The sequence below is a fragment of the Cervus canadensis genome, chromosome 22, assembly GCF_019320065.1.
Source record: "Cervus canadensis isolate Bull #8, Minnesota chromosome 22, ASM1932006v1, whole genome shotgun sequence".
NCBI lineage: Eukaryota > Metazoa > Chordata > Mammalia > Artiodactyla > Cervidae > Cervus > Cervus canadensis.
This window is the reverse complement of record NC_057407.1, coordinates 48356321-48381727: the sequence shown is the minus strand read 5'-3', so window position 1 is coordinate 48381727 and position 25407 is coordinate 48356321. Positions and strand designations below refer to the sequence as shown.

General features: G+C 36.2%; 1 protein-coding gene across 5 annotated transcripts in view; it reads left to right on the top strand.

Moving 5' to 3' along the window:
- Positions 1-25021, top strand: part of GOLGA4 (golgin A4) — a 112631-nt gene extending 87610 nt beyond the window's left edge. For 4 of the 5 annotated variants that reach the window (XM_043441858.1, XM_043441857.1, XM_043441856.1 and 1 more), the window contains 8 exons: positions 3127-3240; positions 5379-5399; positions 5603-5671; positions 8355-8430; positions 10474-10577; positions 15364-15450; positions 21528-21590; positions 24323-25021. In XM_043441858.1, coding sequence (XP_043297793.1) covers positions 3127-3240; positions 5379-5399; positions 5603-5671; positions 8355-8430; positions 10474-10577; positions 15364-15450; positions 21528-21557 — 501 coding nt within the window. In that variant the 3' untranslated portion in view covers positions 21558-21590; positions 24323-25021. The remainder of the gene's footprint in view (positions 1-3126; positions 3241-5378; positions 5400-5602; positions 5672-8354; positions 8431-10473; positions 10578-15363; positions 15451-21527; positions 21591-24322) is intronic. The other variant, XM_043441855.1, reaches the window with a different exon arrangement.
- The last annotated feature ends 386 nt before the right edge of the window (positions 25022-25407 follow it).

The window sequence follows — 25407 nt, the reverse complement described above, 5'->3', positions numbered from 1 at the left end:
ATTGTGCGATTTGGTAAAAGTGGAACACAGAGACAGTTTCACTTTCCTGCTTTTACTGTCTTAGCTCATGTTCTTAGAGTTGCTTTACCCATTGGAGAAAGCTGAGAACGTTGTCATCCTTGATTCATGCCTCCTGTCTTTCTCAGCCCCTAACACATCCGCGTCCACATCCACACACCTTTTAGGACATGAAATCTGTTTATCTTCCCTGACTTCCTAAGCAGAGAGAGAACCTTTTTCCCTTTAACTGTGTGTCTCCAGCATGGTCTCCAGCATGTAATAGACTTTTTCAGCTGTAGTGTTTCACTGAATCACAATGAACGTTCCCCTCCTCTTAGTTCCACCACTTCTCCCACGGTCCTGGCTGCTGTATTGCATCTGGCCTGGTCTGTTGTATTAATTTCTCAGTTGGTCTCTTTGCTCTCGGTTTTTCATCTCTTCCTGTCAGAGTTACTGTCTGTCTGCAAATAAAGGTGGGATCATATCCCTTGCCCTGAACACATGTAGTGTCTTCCCTCTGTCCTGGTGCCCTTCCTCTGGGTCAGTCGGTGGTCCGGCTGAGCTCAGCTTTAACTCCTTCCTCCTCGTATTTCACTTCTGCTCCTGCTTTTCCTGGCACCACCAGAGCTCATTCTCACACTTCGTGAGTTAGTCCTGCTGGCTGTCATCTCTCTTTGGACAGTTTTTTAAGTTTTAAATTCAACTTGTATTTAGAAAAAAAATTGAGTCAAATATGTTCCATGGTTTAAAGATTCAAATAATATTAAAAAGTATACTTGGAGGATGGTCCCTAATGAAAATTGCACCCACACTGTTCTCTGTCCCTCCACAGGTGACCATTAGTCTCTTATGTGATAGTCCTGTGTTTCCTTATGCAGACAGGAAAAAAAAAAGAATTCTTGTTTCTTTTTTCCCAGTCCTACCCCAAAGTTAGCTTTTTGAATGTGCTTTTCTGCAGCATATTGTTTTCACTTAGGTTTTTTGCAACCCTTTAAAACAGAATGAATTGCACCTGTCTTCCTTTGATACTCTGTATTTATTTATATTTATTACTTCCTTTCAACATGTCATTTTTATCATACATACATATGTGTGTAGGAATGTATTAATGTGTCTGTCCTCTCCCCTAGACTCTTAGTATCTTGTGGGCAGGGATCTTGCTATCCATCTCGAGTCTTGAGGACCTAGCCAAGTGCTTGGCACATACTAGACACTTGGTGAATTTGAAGGCGGTGACACCTGGTAGGCAAGGGAGCATTCGTTTGGGAATAAAGGATGGTGACATCTGAAAGGAACTGAGTCTGACAAGTAAGGGAGCTGACTGCCTTCCCGACCTCAGAGCAGCCTCACTGGGAGGGAGGAGCTCCTACAGCTGCGTCAGACTGATTTCTTCTTGACGTTTAGCACAGTTTAGTGATTTGGCTTTGACACAATAGTCTTTAAAACATAGTTTCCATGTATGTGCATAAATACTTAGTTTAGTTTTTCTTACTGTTTTTACTTAAGAGTAAGAGGTATCGCTCCCCCTCCTCCCTTGAAGAAGATAGAAAGCTTCTACAAAGGAAACCACAGAGCTATTTCTTCAATTAGAAATGACACATCAAGGATTCTTTTCTAATTCTTAGTGGGCTTGCTCCAGATTGGTTTCTCCCAGCTGTCAAAGGAAATGTTAGACGTTGCTAATTGCCATATCAGAATCTGAGCCTCACCAAATTCATAGCTGTAGAGGTGATCTTTCAAACAAAGCTGGACCACATCAACAAGACATCCACACAGTATATGTGATGGTAGAATAAAACAGTAAATAAGCCAGAACTGCGGGCAGTTATAGATTTACAGTAGTTTCTGGTCAGTAGTGTGTGAAGGGTGGAGGCTACGTTCGAGTGCCTCCGTGGCAGATGTCTGAGTCTAGTTACAAGAGACCCCTGCTTCGCTTATGTTGTGAGAAGGGCTTCAATCTTTTTTTATTTGTTTGAATTTTCATGACAAATTATAAGTTATGACAAGTTATTTAGACTTTTGAGTTGTCTCATGGTTCATTTCTTTCTTTTGTGCCTCTGGACCTGTTTTTGAGAATGATGACATTTCTTCTGTTAAATCAGATACCTGCTTGTGGCTGTTTTCCTATTGAGCTTCTTACTCAGCAAACACTTGTCCTATCTTCATTACTCAAATCTGATCAATATTCCAATGCCAAATGTTCTTTTAGCACAAACGTTATTACAAGATTTATAAGAGCAAGGAGTGGTCTGGACTGCTTTGTACAACAAATGATGGCAATTATCAAGACAAATGAAAAAATGTAAGGATGGGCAGGCCTTTTAGCAGGGCAGTCAGAACAGAAGAGAGAATGATTTGTCTGCCAAATTTTGTAAGAAGGAGTTTTCAGCCAATAAGTTGCATATTACTTTTGCAGCCTTGTCTGTTTTCTGCCAAGGTCAAGGCAAATGGATACCTTACATTAGTTACTGATATATTGGACAGTTTTTTTTTTTTTCTTCAGAAATAGATTATAGTTAAACGCTTTACTCCAAAGAACCACTGGTGTGGTTTTCAGTCCGATGGGTAGGGGATGTGCAGGTTTGCTAACTAGGACAGAGAACCATCTTGACTTGTGCAGCCCATCCCAAGGAGCTAGGGGAGAAAAAACCCATGCTTCTTTTGATCAGTTAAGTGTCTAGCTAGTTGAGCTGTCGTGTGCATAAAGCTAGTTTATATTAGATATTTTCTGGACATTAAATCCTAGTATGGAAGCCTTAAAACATAGATTCTGTGTTATAGTTCAGTCACAATGCTGTCACACACTTCAATGTTGCCTAAACCTGGGAACCCTAGTTTAAGGGTCAGCTTGACGAGCTTTATGGGGTGGGGATAAGAGGACTAAAGGTGGGAAAAGTGATCCTAGGAATAATGAGCAGCTTTAAAAAGGGCTTGGAGTTAAAAGTGAGGCATGAGTGGAAGTTTTCGGAGCAAAGAAATGAATGACAATAAAAATAGTGGTTTATGTTGTAAAAAATATGTAGATGTTTGCTTCTCCCACAGAGGTAGTTTTCAATATCATGTTGCTTCTTTACTGCATTCTTTTTGAGATGTTTGTTAACATACATATGTTTTTTTATTCCAAAGGCTCGTGAAGAAGAAATGACTGCAAAAGTAATGGACTTGCAGACTCAATTTGAGGACCTGCAGAAGAAATACCAGCAAAGGCTAGAGCAGGAGGAGACTCCCAGCAATGATAAAGTGAGGGGACCTGGACTTGGCTTTTACTCAGTCCTTGAAAACATTGTCGTTTTTGTTGACTTGCCTGTTGCCATGCACACCTAAGAGAGAAGTTGTCGCCTCTCTTTATAGTGTGTGAAACTAAACTTCAAAGAGATTAAATAAAATCTCTGAGCTCACACAGTAAATGTTGTATTGGGAATATAAATCCACTCTGCCAGACTTCAAAACCTAGGTGTTTCTGTGGTACCAAAGCTTCTCAGGCTTCCCCATGGAAAGGATAGCAGAGGACAGTTAACCTTGTAGCCCTGGGGCAGAGCCAAAAACAGTTCATAGAATGTATCTCAGTTTTAGATTTTTATATTTTGTGCTAAAAATTCATATACATTTTATATTCTACTCTATAATATATCCTTATTTGTAGTCACATAAAAATGGTTTTAGTTATATACCTTTGAGAAAAACCATGTTTTCTCCTTGGTTAAGGGACAAGTTGTAGATGCAAGGGGATTACTTTGGAAAATTGGGCTCAATTCAAAGAGATCTGGCACTGCATATCTAGGCTTTTTTATAATCCCAGTCTTTAAGTAAAAATGATGCTATGGAAGATGGACCATGTTTACCCTGTGGCTTCTTGACCTGTGCACCCCAGCAAATGCATATCCTCAGGGCTTGTGAGCCCTCATTCGAGAGGCCAGGGCAGTATACTGTCCTCCTTCTGATGACCTTCCTCACCTAGTGTGGTCTTCATAGCACTGTCAAGAGGGCCATGGGAGAGGTGGACACTGTTGGCTTTATCCTCCAGAGTTATAGAGGATTCATCGCAGAAGTCAGCGACCAGATAGTAATTTTCTAGATAACCAGTTGCATGGGTCAGTTTTCCAAAATGGAGAGAAAAGGACTGTATAAATGGCTCTGGAGAAGGAACTGGCAACCCACTCCAGTATTCTTGCCTGGGAAATACCATGGACAGAGGAGCCTGACGGGCTACAGTCCATGGGGTCAAAAAAGAGCTGGACATAATGATTGAGTGACTAAACAACAGCAAAACAGCTCTACCCTGCCGGGCCACTTGGTGCACAGGTTCTAGTTTTTAGCAATGAGCGAATTTCCTTTCTTTTTTCAGTAGCTTCTAGTTTATTTTATTTTTTCTTGTTTTTTAAATTTTTTCCAGTTGGTCATTATTTGAATATACTTGGTACTGTTAAATGTTGCTTCCTATGAGATGGATACATGTATTGTACTCTCTAAGGTATTCTTCTCCTCAGTATCAAATTAAGTATTAATGTTGTATAAAGTGGCCTTAAGACCTGTGTCAGGATGCCATAGTGTATTGAAACGTTGTGAAATTAATATCCAGGAGGTCTTTTGAGTCCTTTAATTTGTAGCATAAGAAAGGAGAGAATATCGTTAACTTTTATTTCTGCTCTAAAAAATGTTTTTCTATTTTATTCTTTTTGAATTTTTATTCTTTTCCTTCTTGAGCATCTTTTGGTGCTTCTGAGATGTCTTGAACTGTATATCAGTGTTGAGTTGGGTGAGAAATAATTTGTGATTATTGCACACAGTGGATTAACAGAAATGGTCCTTTAGAATTTTCCCTGAAGAACCCATATGTTATAAATAGATGTTAATATGTTTAGTTTTTTAAAATTGTACAAATAATAGATAAATATATTCTTGTAAAAAAAAAAAAGATAACACAGATGTATATAGATAAACCGTTCCTGATGGGTGCCTTATTTTCCCAAGTGGTCATGATTCTTAGGAGTTTCACAGCTGAGCTGCTAGTCATTTTTCTTTGTGTTTACCTGTGTTTATGTATATTTACCTCTGGAGGAGGAAATGGAAACCCCCCTCAGTATTCTTGCCTGGAAAATTCCGTGTACAGGAGTCTACAGTCCATGGGGTGGCAAGAGTGGGATACAATTGAGCAACTGAGCGCACACACATATATTTACATTGTAAGAGTTTATATAGCAGAATAGACCAGGTTTAAAAGCAAGTAGTTAAAGTTGTCTCATCTCAAGTCTGACCACTCTCTTAAGACTGTAACACTGAATTTTTGTTGCCTTGTAATTTCATATTGTTCCCTTTTATTGTTTCTTGTAGATTTTAGTGTATGGACTTATTTCTTTTTTTTTCTTTTCCATTTTTAGGTAACAATTATGGAGCTACAGGTAAGACTAGTTTTTCATTGAATTTGAGTGAAGGTAATCCATTTTCAGGAGCATTCTGTATTTTATTTTATTTTGCATTCTGTATTTTAAGTTAAAATATGAAGAGACTTGTTTTAACAAGGAAAAATTTTCCAGGCAGTGTAGAAATGTGTCCACGCAATGATGAAACCAGCAGTCTCATATCTGACTTTTTGTTCTTTCAGACACAACTAGCACAGAAGACTACTCTAATCAGTGACTCAAAGTTGAAAGAGCAGGAATTCAGAGAACAGGTACAGGTCTAATTGGTGCTTTTTGTTTTGAAATGACTTCCTTGATTTATGTTAGTATATTCTTGGAACTCAATTAGCTAATTTTAAAAAAAGAACTGATTTAATACTCATTTAATAGTTGGTTTTCCAATCTTGTCTCACACAGAAAATTTTATTTCTAAATCTGAAAGTGCTGGAGGATATCTTTATAAATTTGTGATCACGTATATATTTAAACAAGAACATTTGCATCCTGTTATTCTAGTGCTTAACATTTTGGATAACAATTTGTATTTAATTTGTAATGACTTAAGTTCTATAAAAGAAGCTTTTATCAGAGGGAAAATAGGTTAACATCAGTGTTTACTGCTTTTTCCTAGTGGTTATAATGTCTTGGTTTAGTATTATTTGTCCATATGTTATCCAGTGATTAAATTTAAATAGGATCATGTGTGTACACCTAGAAGGATGCATAAGCATGCAAACACCAGTATATGTATACCTGTGGTGCATGATACTTAGTCTTTTTCCAAACTCTGGAGGAAGAGTGACCTCAGTCAATTGTTTGAGTTTGAAAACTAAGTCTTCAGAAGTTTTCCAGTTTTTTACAACTCATATGTACATATAAATGTTGATAATTGTTGAAACTAGGTTGATGGGCATTAACTGTAGTATACTTTCTGTATTTGAGTATGTTTGAAACTTTTCATAGTATTTTTTAAAAAATTCCCAAAGATAGATACTAAGTCCCAGTGTTACCTTATTTTTTTTTTTCCTAGTGTTTTTGCTTTTCTCATCCATCTCAAGTTTACTGCTTTAAAATTCTCTTCTCTTAGCACACTCAAGTCTTCAAACTGTCCTAGCATAACAATTTTTGTACTGATTATTTTTATAGTAGTAAACACATAAAATTGGCCATTTTAATCATTTTAAAGTACACAGTTAATTGACATTTAGTTCATTCACAGTATTCTGAAACCATCGTGATTATCTAGTTCCAGAACATTTCATGACCCTCAAAAGAAAAAACCCTGTATCCATTAAGCATCATTCCCCATTACCTCCTCCTCAGTATCTCACAACCACTAATCTGCTTTTTATGTCTGTGGATTTACCTATTCTGAGTATTTTATATAAATGTGCTTAGTAGTTCAGTTGTGTCTGACTCTTTGCAAGCCCATGAACTGTAGCCTGCCAGATTCCTCTGTCCATGGGGATTCCCCAAGCAAGAATACTGGAGTGGGCTGCCATGCCCTCCTCCAGGGCATGCTCAACTACTCAAAATACCTATTCTGAGTATTTTATATAAATAGAATCATGTAGTACATGACCTTTCTAACCTAGCCTCTTTCACTCAGCATAATGTTTTTAGGGTTCATCTGTGTTGTAATATTCATTAGTACTTCACTCCTTTTTCTGATGAAGTAATATTTCATTGTATGGGTGATACTACAGTTTGTTCATCAGTTGATATATGTTTGGATTGTTTCTTGTCGCTATTCAGTCACTAAGTCGTGTCTGACTCTTTTACTCCATGGACTGCAGCATGCCAGGCTTCCCTGTCCTCTCTATCTTCTGGACTTTGCTCAAATTCATGTCCATTGAGTCAGTGATGCTTATCTAACCATCTCATCCTCTGCCACCGCCTTCTCCTTTTGCATTCAGTCTTTTCCAGCATCAGGGTCTTTTCCAGTGAGCTGGCTCTTCACATCAGGTGGCCAAAGTATTGAAGCTTCAGCTTCAGCATCAGTCCTTCCAGTGAACAGTCAGGGTTGATTTCCTTTAGGATTGACTGGTTTTATCTCCTTGCAGTCCAAGGGACTCTCAGGAGTCTTTTCCAGTACCACAATTCAAAAGCATCAGTTCTTTGGTGCTCAGCCTTCTTTGTGGTCAGCTCTCACACCCGTGCATGACAACTGGAAAAACCATAGGTTTGACTCTGTGGACTTTTGTTGGCAAAGTGACGTCTCTGCTTCTTAATACACTGGCTTGTTCTCCCTTTTGCTGACTGTGCATAGTGCTGCTAGGAGCATCGTTTACAAGTTTGAGTTTGAACACCTCTTTCCTTCTTTTGAGTTATGTACTCAGTAGTGGAATTGCTAGATCATACAGAAGTTACTTGTTTAGCTCTTTGAAGAGCCTTCAAATGGTTTTACATTGTGGATACTATTTTACATTCTGATCAGTAAAGTATAAGAATTTCAATTTCTTCACATCCTCCCCAGCAGGTGTTTTGTTATAGCTATCCTAGGTAGTATGAAGTGCTATCTCATTATGGTTGTCATTTTTACTTCCCTAATGACTGATGATGTTAAGCATCTTATCGTTTGTGTATCTTCTTTAGGGCAGTGCCTTTTGTTCATTTTTAACTTGGGTTATTTGTTTTTTGTTGTTGCTGAATTTGTAAATGTTCTTTATATATTCTAGATATGAGTACCTTAATAGATAAATGGTTTGCAAATATTTTCTCCCATTCTGTGGGTTGTCTTCAATTTCTTGATAATGTACTTTAAGGCACAGAAATTTTATGTTTTTCCTTTTGTTGTCTCTGCATTTGGTGTCGTATCTAAGAAACCATATGTATTAATTTTGTTTTGTCTATATTCTGTATTCCACATTAAAAAAATCTAGTGGCTATAGCAATCTTTTTTTTTAAACATTATTTCCGTATGAATCTTGTGATTGAAATATTTGTTATTTTTAGATTCACAATTTAGAAGATCGTTTGAAGAAATATGAGAAGAATGTATATGCAACAACTGTAGGGACACCTTACAAAGGTAGGAATGATCTCTCATCATGTTATCCTTGGATATCTTGTGTTGGGGGACTTCTGGATGATTTTTATTTTTGTCTTTGCTAATCTCATTCTTTAGAAGGAATATATGCAAATTCATCAATAACAGCTAGTTTTATGGAAAGAATAATAGTAATCTAAAGCAAAATTAATGTGTATTTGTTGTTTGGAAAAAAATCAGTGTTGCCATATATAAGTGAAACTGCAGGTTCCCACTTTGTTCTCCACTTTCCAGATGGACCTAGTTTACGATTTGTGTATATTTTTCCAGACTCTTCTATGTATATGCAAGCATTTATATAATCCACTACATGTACCCATATAAACACAGAGTTACATATTTTAAATGCTTCTGGTTTTGTTTTGTTTTTACTAATTACAGTAATACTAATTGCTGTATTTAAACCAGGATTTAAGGAGAAAAGAATTTCATAAAAATAACTTATTTCAAACTGGCAAAGGATGATTTGGAAGTATTATTGTCTTGACTTAAATTATGTATGCTGCTTACAAAGGATTCTGAAGATGAGCTTGAGTCTTTATGTAGTTGTTCCCTTGAGATAGTCATGACTGAATAATCTTGTAACAATTTCCCATTCTCAGTTGCACAGCCTCGCTGTATTAAGAATAGTTTTATTTTGCTAAATGTTTTGTAAAGCTTTCTGCTTTTTCATGTAAGGCACTCAGGCATGAATCTAAGCCATTTCACATTCTTTAGTGTTTTTGAAAGCTCTTACTTATTGTTATGAAATAGCGTAAGATATTATACAGTTTTTAATTAAACAAGGGCTTGCTTTAGATTCTTTCCAAAACACACTTCAAAAAGAAGAGAAAACCAACTTGGATGTTTCCTATGGCTCATTGCAGAGAAGACTCTTGCTTCAAAGACTGTTTTCCATAGCTAAGTCAACATATGTGATTCTTAGCATAGAACTGCTGAATTTGTGCCCAGCAGTACATAAAGAATATAGTATTGATTCTTTTTTTCTTTAGTTTCAACTTAAGAATTTCATACTTAATCTTTCTTTTTTTTCAGTTTTAAATTGTAAAATGAACACACATGTACAGTTTTTTAATAACTGACACACATACAGTACTAAGTGTTAGGCACTGTTATAAAACAGTTTGTCTGTCAGCTCACTTATTCCTGTCAACAGTCCTGGCAGTCTGGTTGAATTTGCACACTGATCTCTTTGCGGTGCTTTTGGATAGTTCTTGGTGCAGAAGGCTTTTCAGATTACCTAGTGCGCTGTTGTACTGGGAGTGAATGCGAGTTTAGACTTGACTTAATACAGAACTGTGAATTTATTCAGATTAAAGTTTTTCATACTGTGATTTCATATACTTGAACTGTATTTATTCTTTATTTTCAAATTGAAGAGCTTGATCTAATAGACGAACTATATATTTTGTGACAGTCTTTAAGATGTTGAATCAAAGTGTTTGAAAACCACTAAAATGGCGTTACTACTTAATGCACTTAAGTTATTTCATCCACCTTATGTTTCAAAACAGTTTAGAAAACTGATTTAAACTTCAGTGTTTTTAGGTTTGGAATACTAGAAAAACTAAAATACTATTCTGAGCTACTGAATTCCTTAACAAAGTAAAAATAATTGTTCATTTTAGTCACCATAGACTATCTGAAGCCAACCACATGGTATTTAGGAGAGAAATACTGGTTTTAAGGAATCTTTGTATTCCCTAGACCTTGTCTTCTTAAATTGTCATGCCAGAAAGATGAAGCAGAAGAAGGGCAAATCTTGGATGAGGAGAAAGATGTGAGAAATAAAACTGCTGTAATAATACTTGTTTTCTCTTCTAAAGGAAAAATACCAATTGGAATGCTATATACATTATCGTATATAATGTATATACATATCATATTGCAATCTAATACTATACAGTTGATACAAGAGTAATGCCTCTCTCTTTGTTCCTTTGTTTTTTAATTTATCTTTTTCTAAGTGCTAAGTAGCTTGTCTGGTTTTCTCTTTACAGTTTAATCTGTTTGTTTGTTTGACAGGTGGCAATTTGTACCAAACTGATGTCTCACTCTTTGGAGAACCTACCGAGTTTGAGTATTTGCGCAAAGTGCTTTTTGAGTATATGATGGGTCGTGAGACTAAGGTATAAATCGTGTCTGGTGATTTGTCATAGGTTTAATTTAGAAGGAAATGTATCCCATTTTTAATACACATATTGATGTTGTGTGTTCACTGCTCGCAGACCATATGTGCTGATAGTAGGCAATAGGTAATTGTGTTATTGCTCTCAGTTTGCAAAAGTGAGTTGGCAAATCTCCCTTATCTTTGTTACATTTATAAGATATTAATTTTAAAATACTGATTATTGATGCTAAATAATAAAGATAAAAATTTCATTGACTTAATACTTTGTGAAGCATGTGGATATTTTTGACTTCAGATCTTAAGATTAGGAGATGAAATTTCATTTTCATGGAGACTTAAGGGTAGTGTGGATAGTATTGGAAATGGTCCTAATTAAGAATGACTATGTAGGTATGTAGGAGTATTTAGAAATATTGTACTTTGGTCAGTGTAAGAGTTATTCTTGTACATATAGAATATTGATCATTTAAAAATGACCACACTGCATAAGTAATAATGCTTGGTTAATTTGTTTTCTAGAATGTTAAATTTGCTATAAGGTCCCTTATAGTGTGGAGTCTAGTCTTATTGTTACTTGTATCCCTGCAGTGTTTTTAAAAGCCTTATAGTGGACATTTTGTAAATACATCTTTAATTGAATTAAATATACTTAGGGAAATTCATGAACCTTTCTTAAAACAAAATTTTTCATTTGAAGCAATTTCTGTTTTTGATATTGTATCAACTTTTTTACCTTCATGAATTTTTACATTGTCCTTATATGTTAGCTGAGAATGGGATAATGAGTTTTCTAAGAAACTGTTTTAATGTATGGGTTTGTGGGAGTTACTAAGCCCTAAATTCAGGAATGAAGACAGTTCAAGGGTTGTTTTTGCAAATAAGACCTAAAAATAAGGGCATAAAAAATCTCTCAAAAGAATATTAAGAATTCATAGGCTATAGATTCTGCTAAGCATCAGGAATTACAGGGCTAGAGATCGTTTGAATCCTTGATACAACAGAAATGTAATTTCAGTGTATGAGATAGTTCAAGTTAAAGAAATATCCAGTGTGATCCTGAATGTGTATCATAGGATGGATGTATTAATTCACAGTAATTCAGTGCCTTTTTTTCTTAAGAACTTTTTTTTTTAATTCAAAGGATAGCTAAAACTGAATTTTCTCCTTATCTTTAAAAAACAAAGCTAATGAAATGTAACTTTCTGTTATTATGCCCTTGTTGGATAGCAGCCTGTATTTGAGGTGACTTAGATAAAGTTACCTTGTTATTGCAGGGAACGGGGAAAAGCATTTCTTTAAGAAAAATAGCCTCTCAGAAGTTTAGCTCCTTTGGTGTATTTGTGAGTCTAAAGCTATGATCCCAGAGTTGTTGCTGAATTAATTATTTAGCCTTTTCTCAATCTATGAAATAAGAGTGTGACTGCCTCAGCCTGTGTCTCCTGGAAGTTGCAAGCATGTATGGGGTGAGATCCTTTCAGAGTCTGATTCCTAAAGAAAGGCCCAGCCCAGCAGGAGTTACCTTCTGGGGTGGGGCCAGTTCAGCCAGGTCTCAGCCTATGCTTTCGGAGCTCTGCGGTTATCCTGGGAGACAGCTCTAAGCGATGTTTTTGAGGCCCAGGCAGCTAGGGATCTGGGCCGAGGAGGCTCTGTGTGAGCTGCATCTTCAGCTTTCAGTGTGCTTTTCTGGTTACTAAGAATGAGTAGGCTTTCATTCTGCCATGACATTTTATAAGTCAATATTGAAAATTGGTAGTCAATACTTAGTTTAATTTATTGCATATTTATTGAACACTTACTGTATGTGGCCCGATGTTTATCGCCATGATGGATCTGGAGATGAAAATGGATACCATCCCTAATTTTAAGCTGTTTACCATATAGTGTTGGAAAAGACCCTGATGCTGGGAAAGATTGAGGGCAGGAGGAGAAGGGGACAGCAGAGGATGAGATGGTTGGATGGCATCATCGACTTGATGGACATGGGTTTGGGTGGACTCCGGGAGTTGGTGATGGACAGGGAGGCCTGGTGCACTGTGGTTCATGCGGTCGCAAAGAGTCAGATGCGACTGAGCGACTGAACTGACCAAACTGAACCATATGGTGGGAAGGTGGAGCTGTTCTCACTAGGCACAGTGTGATACAGAGTGTAGCAAATCATAGTGTGATACAGGCTCTGAAAAGCAGCATCCCCATATTTACTTTTGGGAAGGTCAGGGGAATCATGGGGAAGGAGGTGTGTATACAGGCCTTTACAAGGCGGCATAAATTTTGATAGATGAGCTCAGACAGGAGGAAGGCCCAGACAGAAAGTCCTAGACAGGAAACTGAGTGTGGGCTTTGGAATGACAAGGAGTCTGCTGCAACTAAAGCACTGCCTCTGTGATGTGGACGTGACTGCTTAGGGCTGCAGGGTGTAGACAGTCTGGAGCATTTCAGAATTCCACCTGTAGGTTATTGGAGGGTGGCCCTGAAGATTTTCAAGCAAGGGTTGACACACTCAAGGGTAGACACGATGTCTATTTTTAGACATTCCTTTTGTTGATTTGCCCAGTTCCTATATATTAACAAAGAATTTGAAATGGAGACCAGGCTGTGGTTTTAGAATGAGCCAGAATACATTAATGGCCTTTGTGATTTGATTATCATCTGCCGTTGTTTCTTGCCCAGTAGGATCTGTATGTTATCCCACCTGTCTTTCTTCATCTGCTTTTGCACACAGTGTTCCTTCCTTGATGAGGCAGATGATTTTTTAAAGACCACATGTGTGATACACATTCTTACAGTGTAAAGTTAAGTAAACTCCTCTCTTTCTTCTGTCCTGGCACTTTTTTCCCTTGGATTTTGATCCTTCATGCTATTTTTGGTACTTAAATTCAGCCTGTTCTCCTTTTCAATAGAAAGTGTTTCTCATTCTGTCCTTTATTGAATTCTCTCCCTAAGGAAAACCTGGTAGGAGAAGCCACTTCTAAACCAGGTGGCTCATTTGCACTTTTCCTTACTTCCCAGGGCCTGAGGATATTGTATGTAGAGTAGACAGGCTGATTTCTTTCCCATGGTATGGCAGAGAACCTGGGCTTTCCGTTAAAGCCAGGGGAGAGCTGTAAGTCTTTACTGGGTAACCAGCTGCAAATTCAGCATCGCTGATGAGTTTAGAGGTGGGTTTCCCATTTAATATTTTTAGAAGTGTGATGAGGCAACTAGCCACAGTTCTTTTTTTTTTTTTTTTTTGATAGACATGCTTGTGCATAAGTGTATAATATATATGGTTTCATAATGAGTATAAATGGACTTTGGGGTTTTTTGAGCTTGATAAGCTAAGTTCACAGAGTGTTAATAAAAAGAATATTGAAACAGTTACTACTACTTATTTCTCTTGCCATTTCATGCCACATATATGCTTGGTTTCTAGACTTCAGTTTAGCACAGAAGATTCTATTCCATCTGGGCAGTACAATTTAAAGGATGAGGACTTTTGTAAAATGCCTTTGGTATTCTCCAGGAACTAAGTTGTGTTAAAGGTATTTTTTTGATCATCAAGCTGGCAGAGGCAAAGATAAAAGAAGCAGAGTCAGACACTAAAATCTTGCTCTTTATGGTTTGGGGTTTGGCGTTGAAGAATAGTAGTAGTTGATCTGTTAGTTGAAATGAGTATTAGAAATACATGAAGTGCCTTGCCTAGGCTTAACACATAGTAGGAATTTTAAAAATGTTAGTTCTTTTCTAACAGCTCCATTCTTCTGGAAATAATGATGCTTTTCCCCTAATGCTTTGTGTTCCTAAAATTTTGGTTAACTGTTTTATGTCATCTTCTGCTCCGTGACCTTCTGCGGTCACACTTCCCTCCCTCCCCGCAGTCTGCCCAGAACACATGCACGGTCATGCACCTGTGAACACAGAATGTTAAGAGTCAATTCCCTGGGTGAGCCTCCCATCCTCTGTAGCCCTGTAGTAAGGAGTACTGCTCCTCAGCCGCAGCAGAGCACTAGTACCTGAATTTGTATGTGAGCGCTGAACTTGTTATCCTACTTATTTCATAAGTGGTATCTTCTTTCCTCTCTGTCTCCCTCAAACCATCTCATCTTGATACAAAATAGGGAATTTCAGCCTTTGAGGAGAATTTTCCACGAGCTTATGGGTGACAGTCTGGCTTACGGTATATTTATTTAGATCTGCACAGTTTATGATCTTGTTTTGCAAGCCACCATGTGTAATGTTTTGACTCATCCTGTTTTCTACCAAATAAAACATCTTGTGTTTATTTAAAATGTAATTTGTATTTCTATTAGGCTGATGTGCTGCATGTCTTAAAAAAATACCTATAAGCATGTTCATGTTCATGCAGTAGCCCATGTTTATGAGATATATGATGTGATTTAGTTCAAGCTGAACTTGGGAGTATCTAATTCTGATTATTTAGAGCATATGTTTTGGCAATACATCACTTACTAGATAGATTTCTACAAATAAAAAGCCTTATAAAATGAATGAGTAATAAAGTTTCATTTTAATACTACAAAGGGCCAAGAACACTAGAACTTTATATAGCTTCATGCTATTGTAAATACATCTTCTTAAAATAATATCAACCCAGGCATTGTGAGGGGTCCTTTCAAATTGAAATTCTGGAATTGACTGTTATTTCCTTGACCGATACCTTCACATCATACTTCTTTGGTCGTGGCTTCCATTGAGAGCACTAAAGAATTCCACTGGCAGAACATGTCAGAATGGGGTGAGAGTCATCCACTCTTCTGTCTAGTAACCGTCTCTTATCTTTCTTGTAGACCATGGCAAAGGTTATAACCACTGTACTGAAGTTCCCTGATGATCAGACTCAGAAAATTTTGGAAAGAGAAGATGCTCGACTCATGGTAAGCTTTAAGTATAGGCTACATATAGAAGATGACTTTATCTTGTCTGTTTATATTCTGTCTCATTTACAAAGACTGAGTTGGTAAGAGAAGTTTAAAAGTTTTCATCTTTATTGTAGCATAGCCTGAAATATGAAACTACATTATGAATATTAAACTGAGGGCAAATCTGAATGGATGCCCTCAAGGAAAGAACAGTCTTATTTAATAATGTATATGAGGTTGACACTTACATGAGCTGTAAGAGATTTCTGGAACTTGGGCTCTTTCTGGGAAGGATGGAAAAGACATTTGTTCTGGTATGTTGAGTAATAATTTTTTAAACCAAATTATATCATGATGTAGGTGTTTGGTAGATTACAGTTCCTAAATCTATTTCAATTGATTTCCAAATACAATAATTCTGAGTGAAAGAATTTAAGCATTTTTGAGCTTTTGGCCTATACCCTTCAAGGGAAAGTATTGATAGATAACTGAATTACTGGGAAATTTTTGTGTGGAGTCAGCTGTGATTGAAATGAAACAAATACACACTTCATAAATTATACAAAATCCCCCTTGTCTAACTTCTTTTTGCCCTGCACCAATACCGGAATAAGAAGATCCATTCTAAGCAGAATGAACTTGTGATGTTTCCTGTCTGACCCCTAACTTTCTCTTTCTTCTGTCTTTTCTTGTCTTGCTAGTAGCCTGCAGGACTTCCACATCTTCCCCTGCAATTTCTGTACCTATTTTGTGATGACAGTACTGCTCTTCTTTTACTCACCTATTTAAAGGAAACAAAGATCTGCTCTTATAGTGATGGTTAGCTCACATCTGAGTGTCTCCAGTAAGAAGGACTAAGTCAATAAGTAATTGCATCTCAAAGAATACCATCTTATCTCTACAGACTGTGTGTGTTTCTTAAACAAATTCTGGCTTATCATGAACCCAAATTGCCCTTTCTGTTGGGGTCACAAGTCTGTTCTGGTTCTAACCTGTGGAACTCAACCAAAAACCCTGAGATGGCCTGGATAGAAGGCTTTTATCCTATAGGCTAACCCCCCCTGGCACTTATCAGCCCCCTGTGATGCTCCTTTCCTTTGACCCAATGGATACTCTGACATCTTCTTGGCATCCTTTAAAGTCATCCAGCATCCCTGACTTTAGGCCCAACTCCATTGTATATTGTGTTACTTATCTATTATATATTTTCTGGGACAGTTGCAGTTATTCTGGCTAGCCTTTAATTGTGGTTTTTGTTTTATTTTGTAAAACATTCATCCCTGGTATCTAGTGGTCTGAAAAATATTGTCATATCTCTATAGTTAGTTCTGAATCTAGATATTTTTGATAAAGAAGTAGGTAACTATAATGTATGCCCTTCATCACTAGAGAGAATGTTGTTTTAAATTCTAGCAAACATCCAATTCTGTCATCTGTAGTTCACTTAGAGTGGTTTTCCTCTTCACCAAGTAAAACAGCTGTCTTTATGAAAACAAAATCTCAAATGCAGTTTGAGCCTGTTGACATGATTCTGTCATTATGGTAAAAATATTTTAAAATGAAGTAAATAGAAAGTTTTCTTTTGTTTTTAAATCTTCGTTCATTCTCCTGTAGCTGCTACTTGATGATGAGGCTCTTGATGATGAGGTATGGCCAGCCTCTCCTCTTACTGTTAGGCTGCAGTTTGTCAGGATTTGGAATATAGTATAGACTCGTCCTAAGTCACTGCTTTGGCAAATGTGGTAGGACATTTGCCCTCACCCTGTACCACCACCCCCCCACCAGTCCCCCACATGCAGCCGCAGATTGTTTTGCCTTGAAAGAAACTGTTCGAATAGATTACATGTAAATAGTGAACCATGTAAAATGAACACCCATGGCTGAGTCATGTCAATGTGTGGTAAAAACCACTACAGTATTGTAAAGTAATTAGCCTCCAATTAAAATAAATAATTAAAAAAAAACAAACAAAAAACCTTTGAAGACAGATGGAAAAGTTTCTTTCTTAAGTTTAACTGAAAAACAATCTTTGCAAAACTTTACATTGTTTATTCATGAATAAAGTGGTACTCATTCTAGATAGGGATGAACTGGTGACTGATCCTTCCTAATTACTTATCCCAGAGGCTGACCTGCTCAGAAAGAAAGCCCCAGACTTCCACTACTGTTTTAAGCAGTCTCATCCATCATTATCTTTTGCTTAATAAATGAGTTCAATTGACTCTTCTATTGATGCTTGTTACGGTGAATATAGGAAAATTGAAGACATGGAAGGTATGGTTGTTGACTTTGTGGAATCTTTCATTTTAGGCAGAGGGAAAAGCATCCGTTCATTCATACATGAATAAAAGACATGGTTATGTAATATAATTCAAGTTATAAAAGCAGATGCTTAGGAAATTTGAAATGTTATAGTGAGCATGAAGTGAGGGAGATCCCAGAGATTACGTATACATCAATTTGATTAAACTTTTGTCAATATAAAGAGATTTTGGTACTTGATAGAGTCATTCATGATTGTTTCCTTATTTGATGAAAAATTAAGATTATATGGAAAAAGTGGAAGCCTAAGTCACATTGGCTTTAAAGTCACTGTCATTCATAAATGAGTGATGGGAATCATTGTTTTTGAACAAACCTCTTAAAGAAATCACAACTTACTTCATACACTGATGAGCTGTACTTGATAAGAGCGAAGCACTGCTAAGAATGGTGACTTCTCTTTTTCTATGGAAGTATCCAGTAGAAAGACATCTAAATGTATAGAAAGCAAAGCTTTTTAGGAGTTTTTAAAATAATCATTTTAAAGTTACTTAGTCACCTTAGCTTTAATTTAAATTTATGTTCCAGATGGGCTATTTATGCAGTTTGTTGTAACCACAGCTCGTTTCCTCTCTGTTAAAATCAGCAGTGCTGACTGCTTTGTTATTTTAAATTTGGGGACTGCACAGCTGGTATAAGTAAGCCAAGCAGACCCCGCCACATTGCAGAGCTCCCCCCTCTGTTAGTAACTGGGGCGCTTGAGAGATGGTGCGTTGCACCTTGTACGGACAGTGTGGGCCACATCAGCACTGGCATCATTTAACAGATACTAGAGGAGGGAAACTGTCTAAAAACTTTGCTTTATAATCCTCATGATTATAAGTTTGCTCTCTGGCATGGATCAAAAACTGTCCATGACTGTCACAAGGTATTTTTCAGTTTTATCACCTCTGTACCATACATATGTCCCTTCCCCTCAGTGAGTTTTATACTCTTTGAGAAACCCCACTACAGAATTCAACAGTTATTATTTAATAAGTGGTTTCAGAGTTTAACCTAATTTCAAGAACGTACTCTGTAGATGAGAAACTATTATCTGTTAAGTAAGATTAAATTACTGAGCATAATTAAAGTCTGTTTTACTTAAGGGTCACAGTGTGGAGAGGAGGAATTCTAATCGTTCATTTGACAAGTCTCAGAATCTCTGAGACTTGTTTCTTCACAGAGTCTTTGTTTCTTCACGAAACTAATATTATCTTGCTAGGATTGTTGAAGAACCAAAGTATGTTCACTGCCCCAGCTGGAGTCTTGTGATGATGGTGGCCCTGGTGGGGCTGGTTCCTTAGCCGCCGTGAAGCAATGTGTAGGACTAGTCTTTCCTAGAAAATGAGACTTGTTCAAGGGAAACCATGAGAGACCTCACTCAGTGCGACAGTCAGGTCACTTTATGGGAAGGATACCTGCTCCAGCCGTGTCCCACCTCCAGCCTCTGCACCTTCGGGTGTCAGCCACGTGCAGCGTTGTTGTGGGGAGAACTAGCACTCAACAGCTCAGCCCTGGATGACTTTGAGCAAACAAGTGCTTTTCATATTTCTGGCCTTCCTTGGCAAAATGAATATGTTGGATTATTCTATCTCAAGGTTTCTTTTCCTCTGAAGTATTAAGTTAGTTGTGAATTTTGAAGTTCTTTCAAGTGAGAAAAAATGGCCTTATATGCAGGAGTCAGAAGTTTAAAGACACATGCCAGATGCACACAGCTTTGTGTTCCCTAAGGCAGCCTTTTTACTCCTCTCAGTTTTTAGCATCTTGTGCCTGATACTTGATTTTGTGATGGTTTAGGTAATTTAAATGGCCAGAGTAGTTTGAGTTTTAGGATGGGAACAATAGTGAATACAAAAATATTTAGCTTATCTCATTGTCTAATTGAGTAAGACTGCCCTTACACCATCAGATTTTTTTTTTTTAAAGAAAGTCTTATTTATTTAGGATAATTACAGTAAGGAAGTTTATTTTAATGAGGTGCTAAATGATGTCTTGAGATTGAGAAGTTCTTTTGTTATTTGAAAAGTGATTCTTATTTAGAGTGCTAGCAAACTTAATGACACGTTTAAACTAAATGGCTGTTTTTTTTGACTCTATTAAAAGAAAATTTTTCTATTCTAATGAATAAGATTTGGCTTGTTTGCATTTCCCATCTAGTCTGGTTGTTTTTAAAGACCGACCTTCTGGTGACTTTGTTATTGCTTTGCTTTCACGCTGACCCTTCGTGTTGTGTCAAATCCTTGATCAGTCCTTACTCTAGGCATGGTCTTGTACTTCGTGTTTCTCACTTCTCTCCCTTTGGTTGGAATTCTTTTAAAAAAACCTCCTCTGAATTAATAAAACCATCAGAACTTTTCAGCATCAATAGGTATAAACGTTCTCCATTCCAGTGGACAGTTAGGTTTTCCTTTGCATGGCCTCTAGCGGCATGCAAGGTAGATTCAAGAAACAGATGCACACAAAACCGATGCATAGTGAAAAATACTGCACCTGTAGACCATGTATTTATTATCTCAAAAGTGGTTTTGCCTCTTAATTTTGTTCAGATTACATAGTATTATGTGATCATTGCAAAGAAACATTGCTTAGAAAGGGAGACCTCGATGATTTTCAGCTCCCAGCTCTTTCCACCCTGCCAAGATCATGTTTGCTATTGGTGTTGTGAACAACCCCAGCTTTATAATTACATAATTATATTTATTCCTCTATCATTTAGGTGTTTTACTTTATAAAAATGAGAGTGTGCAATAGCTTGCTTTTTTCGCTTATTTTTATATTCCACGTCATTACAAACTGATTTACTTTCTTCTTTTGATTGGTTGATATATGGATGTCCTCCAGTTGAGTTCATCAATTTCCTATCCATAGACACCTAGGTTATTTTAGTTTTTCAATACCTAACATTCATAGACACAGGGAACATACATATGTATATATATTTTGCATACTCCCGCAAGTTTTCCAATAGGATGTTAGCCTTATTGTTTTGTGTGTGTTGCAAATATTATTTTCTAGTTTGTCTTTTGATTTTGTTGCTTCTTACTAACTGCACATTAAATATAAATGATAAATAAAGTGATGGTTCCAAGGTTGGTCACACTAAGAGTAGGCTCAGATCTTATAAACAATTCCTTTCTTTGCTGATACTGTTTTAAAGCAAACCAGGAGGTCAGTTAATAATCTTGGATTATGACCATGTTAAATAGGACATTGAATTTATTGCAGAAGGCTGCTACAGTAAAACCGTATTTGCAGAGATTGGGTCCCTTTGAAGGCAAACTTTGGTTTGGGTCATCATTCCTGAAACCATTTCCTAATATAGTGTTGAATTACAAGAGAGTTGTTCATTGATAAAATTAACATATTTTAGGAGGGAAATTCAATGTATGGATGCACTGTATTCATGTTCATCAACATTTCCCCCCAAATTTTTGGTGGTAAAATGAAATTATGTAAATCAAATTGTAATGTATGCTTGAATGGAATTATGAAACAAATCCTTTTATAAACCAAATAATCATGACTTAGTTGTATCTAGCATATAAATATGTGCTTAAGTATAAGATGTATCTATAATTGTGTTTAAATTAAGTTCCGAGTAAAGTCTCTGCTGTGTAGTGTTACAGTTACTTAGGATGGGAGGGAGCGATTATAGATTCCTTGGTTTGGGGGCATGTGAGAAATTTAAGTACATTCAGTTTAATCCTTTGAAGTTCATAAACACATATAATCTCTGTGTTAAGTCTTAAAACTAACCCAATAAGCTTTTTTTCTTCCTGGCTTTGTAGTACACTTCACCTCGCAGTGGTATCTTCTGAGTAACCCATCAGTCTGTGCTTAGGTAGCATGTGGTGAGTGAAGAATAATATGTCTTGTGTCTTTTGTGCAAAAATCAAATGTATTGCATGATACTAACCATTTTACTGGAATTCTTTTGTTCTTTTGTTTAATGAAAATATGATTATGCTATGGGTTAATACAAGGATTTTCTGTTAATTTGGCTTTAATATATAGATTAATAATCACCACCACCAATATTCTATAATTCTAGGAAATTTTAGTTCTTTAAATAGCAATTGAAAGTTTCAAAATTGCTGTTTGACATTTTGCCAAAAAATCCCCCCAGAAATGTTTATGTATTTTATATTCCTTTTTGTGTTTTATTTCTTGAGAATGGTCTTCAAAGTTAATAAAGATTATGAGAGAAATGAAAAATCATTTTCTAGATAAGAGTGATACATTTCACAAATCCAGAATGTAAAATATTACACAGCCTGCTTAGAGTCAGGCTAGTCTGAAATAATGAGCACTAGTAAAGTTAATTTAAAAATAAATGGCAGTTTTATTACTTCTAGGGATCATGTGTGTTAGTCACTCAGTTGTGTCCAACTATTTGCAATCCCATGGACTGTAGCCCTCCAGGCTCCTCTGTCCATGAAATTCTCCAGGCAAGAATACTGGAGTGGGTTGCCATTTCCTGCTCCAAGGGATCATACAGTATAGCAAAATAACACATTTGTCCTGAGGAGACCCTTAGGCAGCCTGCTTTAATTGAAAGTGGCTATTTCTAATTAACGTGTTAGTACAATGAGGTGGAGGCATCTAAAATGTTTGGATACATTTGATTGTCCTCACATTTAAACAACCCCTCCCATCACCATTACATATTATCCATGCTATTAGCATGATTTAGTAACCCCTAAAAATTTCAGGTATGTCTTTATCTCAAATTTGGCACGAATTTTCACAAGTGACAAGCTGAATCACAATCAATAGAGCTTACTTATAATTAAAGGTTCTCTGTGATTATTAATTCAACTAACATGCACCTAACTGTATTAAGTTTTAAAATGTTAATATACAGCATTTTTTTAACCTTTTAAGTTCAAGTATCCTTTCTGCCTACATTTGAATCTCATTTTTATTTTTAATGTGTATCAGTTAACTTGTTTTAGTGATTGTCTAAAGCTGTCATTAGCCATGTAAATCCCATATCTAACTCAGTAAGTCCTCACCTTTACCTTTGTTTATAATATTGTAAATACTGTATCATGCTCCTTACTGCATTTAAATAGCATCATTTATCACTTGAAATGCTACCATGTAGCATTTCTGTTGATTGATAACTTGATTGTCTTCTCAACTTTTAGTTAGAAAAATTTCAAACAAGGTTTGTAAAACTTAGGTAAACACTCATACACCCTTCACCTATATTTATTAGGTTATTCACCAGTTATTAACATTTTGCCAGATTTTCTCACTCTCACTCTTGCTTTCTCTCCATATATATTTTTTCTCCTCTATGACATTTGCCAGTTGCTTTGAAACATTGAGCTTGTAAGCATTTGACAGTTACTTGTCAAACATAAACCAAATATCTTACCAAGTATCTTCAAGAATAAGGACCCTTTTCCTATATACTCACAATACAGTTGCCACTGTTCAGAAATTTAATATTAATACAATGCTGTTATCTAATATATAGTAAATACTCACATTTCCCAGTTTTCCAAATAATGTCTCATAATTTTTAAAATTCCAGGATCCATTGGGAGATTGCATTTTGTCATCATATTCTAGTCTCTTTTGACTAGTCTCTTTTGACTAGTCTCTATTCTAGTCTCTTTTGAACTAGAAAAGTCCTCCCAGCCTTTTTTTGGTCTCTCATGACATTGACATTGTGCAACATTATTGAATCACACATGAACTTCTCTTCCTGCAACAGTGCAAGCTAACATTGAAAATAATAATTGAAAAAAGGTTTTAAATATCACAGGAGATCTTTTTCTTATCTTCTCTAGATTTCTAGGACTAACATGCGTGTTGAATGAGTTTTATATTAATAAATAGTAAACTCTTGGAGATACATCCTGAGTGGTGGATTATATTGTTCATTTACAAGTCAAGAAGACTTTATTACTTTCTCTAGAACTGAAAGATTCTCTCAGTTACTTAATCTTCTTTGGTGGTTTATTTTTATGCATTTTTAACCTCATACTTGATTTGACCACTGGCTTTTAGAATCTTATCTAGAGAAACCTTATTAGGAAGGTTTAGCATCATATTTTATAGCATATTAAGGTTTTAAAATTAACTTTGTTAATTTCAGATGAGGCATACATAATTTTTTTAAACCAAAAGGCAATTGTCCCTTGCTGCTATGCCTAGCATCCTGGGAGAACTGTAATATATAGAAACCATCAATACATTAGAGAAGAAGGACAAACCTTTTCTCCTCTTAAATCTAGCCTTCATCCTTGAAGGCTTCTCCCACGCTAGCACACTTACTCCTGGCTTTCTCTAATGTGACCTGGTAGCCTTTGGTACGTGCTACAAGGCTGCAGTTTCCAGTGTCATATACAGATCCTGCTTTCAGGACTGCTGACTAAAAGATCATTCTAAGAACTGTAATGTTTAGAAGATTCCTTCAGGATTTAATATTTAGAATATTTGTACTTCAGTCTTCAGACCGTAGAATATAATTTTAATATAATTTAACTTGAAAAAATAAATCTCCCAAAAAGTTAGCTTTAATAGATTTTTTTTCCCTTTCTTTTTTCTTCTCATCCTTTTTCTTTTCCAGTCATGGCTGCGACCTTCGTCTTGAAGAAGTGGGGAGAGAGATGCTGGACAGACCTGGAAAACTGTGCACGTTTGCTGTTGTTAGTACGACGCTGTATTCAGGGCCCCTCATGTAGCCAGAAGACCAAGAAAAATCTGACATTGGCCCACGGAAAGATTGCAGACTGCCTTTAAAATAGATTATTATATCAGTGGAGAAACAATGATAGTTTTGGGGGTTATCAATTTTTTGTTGTTGTTGTTGGGAAGAGTTTTGTGTTGTTTAAAAGATATTTTGAATAACTTAACCTGATTTATGGGCTCACTTCATGTTCCTTTCTTCCATTCTTTTTGTCCCTCTTTTTAAAGAACTGCTTGACTTTCCTATTTATTTTTAGGGTGATTTTTTTTAAAGACTTGTGCAATACATTTTGAGGTGAAATTTAGTGGATTTTTTTCTGATAAATTAGAGCATTTAATTGACTATTTTATCCAGATTGATTTGTTGAATATTTGCTAAAGACTAGTTCTTTAAGCTCTGACATATGATAAATCCAAATGGCAGTACCTCATTGTTTACTTAGCTTTTGTACTTATATTTTTCAGAGGAAAAAATACTACTGTAAATTGTAAATAGCCAATACATAACTGTATCGTATGCAAATCTGTGACTGTTGGCAATGTCATCTCAGAACAGAAAAATAAAGTTTATTTACTGTATAAAATGTGCTTATTGTGTTTTTTCCTAAATTGAAATCTCTTCAAAGTAGTTTAGAATTATGTTCTGTCTGGGCGAATTATAATGAGGAACTGTTTGTCAAGAGAGCTAAATGGCTAAGTATTTGGAAAGATTTTTAATGCATTTAATCATGGAGTATTCTTCTAATGTGTCAATGCTTGTATGGGAGAATAGGCTCTATGTGTGTGTGTATACATGCTTACAATTATAATTCTATTTATATTAAGGCCCATTAAAATTTCTGTGAAACTGCTTTTAATTGCACGATATTTTATCCTCAGTATGCTATCATTTAACGCCATGTTCTCTACTGTTGAACATCTCAGATAGTCATTTTGATTCAGTACTCCATGATGATCTGCCTGTCC